Below are 3,286 nucleotides of genomic sequence, written 5' to 3' on the forward strand. Positions count from 1 at the left end.
ATGCATAAATTCTATATTAAGATACTTTAATATATACTCTTAGGACACTTGTTAACAAGCATACCCATAATACATTTGAATTAGTTAAGTTCTTTTTACTCTTCATGTTTTAAGTTTTTGTAAGTAGACAAATGGTAAAACATGATTAATTGTATCTTGATTTTTTAAAAGAATCAAAATTTTGAGATAAAAAACGATCGTTAGTTGGTTCAGTGATGATTGACGGTGAACATGGTATGGAGGACCACGATTCAATCCCCCGCAACTGCGATCGATAGAGGCTAGAACCACTTGATGTCATAACTGACCTCGAACCAGATTAAACTAGTAGTGAAAGCAAAAAAAAAGGACAAAAATAACAAAAGCATTGAACTTAATTGATTAACAAGCTTCAGTATGACGAATTGTTCAGGAGAACTTGAGTTTGATTTCTGATGAAAATAATTCTTTGTCAGACTTCAGGCCGAACTCCGGATTGCCAAGACCCCTTTCTCTAGGAACCAAAGAATTTCATTATCTATACTATATATATAAAGGAGATACAAATATTTTTGGTGTCGACTTTTCATAATACCAATAATACCTTTATTTTTTTAGCAATAAATTTCTTTTATTAACAAACTCACTATAAGATAAAACATGAATTTTTTTTTACATAAGTTAGATACAGATAGACATGAAATGCGCTCTGACCAACTAGTAATTAATAATTTCTCTATTTTTATTATGAGAATGAATATTGCAACATCACATATCTATCTATATATTCTACAAGAACATTCGAGATTTAGCATGTGCATGTTCCGTGGTACCACCACTAACAATAACATCCATTCATCCATACTCTGTTTCTTAGATATTTTCTCCGCACTTTCTAGAGCATTCCTTTTTTTCCTTATTAACCGACTTTAACTTCCAATAAATACCAACCATAACTTCCATTCATTCCCTCCTTCTCTATTATCATCACCAAACACCACATTTACTATTGTTATTATTACATGTGTCATTGATCCAAATTCAAACACCAAAAAAAACATAGCATTTGTTTTGTCTCATTTTATATGGTTGGATTCTGATTCTGCATGTAATTGAACGAGTGAAAATGGATGATTACTACAATATTCTTGGTGTTAGTTCAGATTCTTCTATTGATGAAATAAGGCGTGCCTATAGAAAGCTTGCTATGGTTAGTTATAATGACTTAATTTGTTATTCAATATTGGATTTTGATTTTGAATTTGAGGTACTAATTATGAATTGAATGCAGCAATGGCATCCAGATAGGTGGACAAGAACACCTTCTTTATTAAGTGAAGCCAAATGTAATTTTCAGAAAATTCAAGAAGCTTATTCAGGTATGTAATAGTATGATTCTAGCATTTCAAGATTTGTGTTTTTTTGTTCCCTTTTGTGAGAAATGATGTTATTGAATCTATTTATTTAATTTTGTTTGGAGCAGTGTTATCTGATCCCAAAAAAAGAACTATGTACGATGCAGGCTTGTATGATCCTAATGGGGAAGAAGATGAGGTAAATGCTAAAGAGATTTTTTTTCCTAAGTAGTAATTTGTTTCCTTAATTTTCATCAATGGATTTTCTTTTTGTTTCTTATAAAAAATGATGGTCCTGATAGACTTCCAAATGTGGTTTATAATTTTAGGAATTTTCTGATTTTGTGGATGAAATGGTATCCCTTATGGCAGAAGTTAGGCGAGAGGTATGGCTCTTAGTCTAAGAGTGTTATAAACTATGATTTTACACGTGTTTTTGTTTTTTTTATTGTCTTAAATAAAGTGACAAACACTCTGAAATTTACACACAACACGATTGCAACAAATTTTGGGTTCGAATATGAATAAAAATAATATTCGGCCTAAATTTTTTGGCATTTGTCAATTGAAATATAGGACCAGTGCACACAAACAAGTATGTTTATCAGCATTAAATATAAATTTGTAAAAAATAAAACCCTAATTTATATTTGTATATCAATTGCAGGAAAAGGTTTATGGTTTGGAGGAGTTGCAGGGCATGTTCATGGAAATGGCAGAAGGATTTGAGTATCCTTCAATGTATTATGGGACAACATCGATAATTGATGAATCCTCTTGTGCTAAGAGAGGAAGTGTTTTGACACAATAGTTAATGATGTTGGTCGGGCCACATTTTTTAATTCTCCGTTTTTTATATGTTCAAACTTAGACTTCTGCATATTATGATAAACCTTTGTATATTATCTGCCGGAAGCATGTTTCCTGTATGCCCCCGCATTTTTTAGGGTGGGTTTAGAAACTGTCAACTTTTATGATACAAAAGTTGCATTCTGGGAAGCAGAGGAGATGACACTGTTATTTAGTCTTTGTAGACATAGAAGTTTTTCATATGTTAGAGAGGGATTTTAATGCACAATTGATGTCTAGTTATGCACTGTTCTTTGGTTTTGCTTTGGCTTAATTTGGATGAATTGTCTTTATCGTGTACATTTTTTTTTAAGGAAAATAAATTTACAATTGTTGGATGAATTTTGATGGACTATGCCTTCAGAGTAAAAATTAAATAAAAATTGTTGGATGGTGCTTCTTCATATATTAAATGTTAAAATTTGGTTTAGTGCCGAAGAGTTTGAGTAGTATACATAAGGTCTTGTGTTTGATCATCTGCTTTATTGTAAATAAGAAAATGTTATTTATATTTTATTGGATAAAGTCTATAATGTACAAAACAAATTTTATATATATAATGCATAAGTTTATTTTATCATCAAATTAATAAATTATATTAAAATTTATTTGATCTAATAATGAGATTGACGTAATATATTACTTTATCACTTTAAGAAAATTAGTAGTTACTAAAATATCTAATCTACCCTTTCAAAATAAATGACCATATTCACAAAGTGAGGGTAACTATGACTTTTGCAATAAAGTTTCAATTGTTACCTAGTAAAGTACTTAAAAATTACCTTTTTTGCTATAAAAAAATTAATTTATTCTATTCAAATTTTACAATCTTCAATACAAAGATAATCAAGTCTATTTAAATTTTGGGAAAAGCTAACATGTACCCTTAAGACACTTGTTTATCATAAATAGTAATTTTGCATTAAAAATTGTACATCTCAAATTTTCAGAGGTTAATAATAGATTTGTTTAAGGCATAAATATTATTTAAAGTATGTTTGCACATGTTAGCATGACCCATAAATTTTACAAAGTTCAATGCAAAGATAATCATGCTTTCCAACGTTGTTTGTGTTTAGTTGTGTTGTTTTGAATTATAA

General features: G+C 29.5%; 1 protein-coding gene across 1 annotated transcript; it reads left to right on the forward strand.

The window, feature by feature from the left end:
- Nucleotides 1-866: 866 nt before the first annotated feature.
- LOC123907280 (chaperone protein DnaJ-like) lies at nucleotides 867-2,289 on the forward strand. Its single transcript, XM_045957477.1, has 5 exons — nucleotides 867-1,189; nucleotides 1,271-1,358; nucleotides 1,463-1,533; nucleotides 1,664-1,720; nucleotides 2,002-2,289. Exons 1-5 carry the CDS (start codon nucleotides 1,106-1,108, stop codon nucleotides 2,143-2,145), a joined length of 444 nt encoding a protein of 147 aa, XP_045813433.1. The 5' UTR covers nucleotides 867-1,105; the 3' UTR covers nucleotides 2,146-2,289.
- The last annotated feature ends 997 nt before the right edge of the window (nucleotides 2,290-3,286 follow it).

Source organism: Trifolium pratense, linkage group LG2, assembly GCF_020283565.1.
Source record: "Trifolium pratense cultivar HEN17-A07 linkage group LG2, ARS_RC_1.1, whole genome shotgun sequence".
Taxonomy (NCBI): Eukaryota; Viridiplantae; Streptophyta; class Magnoliopsida; order Fabales; family Fabaceae; genus Trifolium; species Trifolium pratense.

Bases quoted from the DNA above. Each gene is read 5' to 3' on its own strand.
- LOC123907280 (XM_045957477.1), top strand. From the start codon at position 1,106: ATGGATGATTACTACAATATTCTTGGTGTTAGTTCAGATTCTTCTATT. The intron at 1,534-1,663 runs GTAAATGCTAAA...TTATAATTTTAG, and splicing joins CTAATGGGGAAGAAGATGAG to GAATTTTCTGATTTTGTGGA. The intron at 1,721-2,001 runs GTATGGCTCTTA...TATCAATTGCAG, and splicing joins TGGCAGAAGTTAGGCGAGAG to GAAAAGGTTTATGGTTTGGA.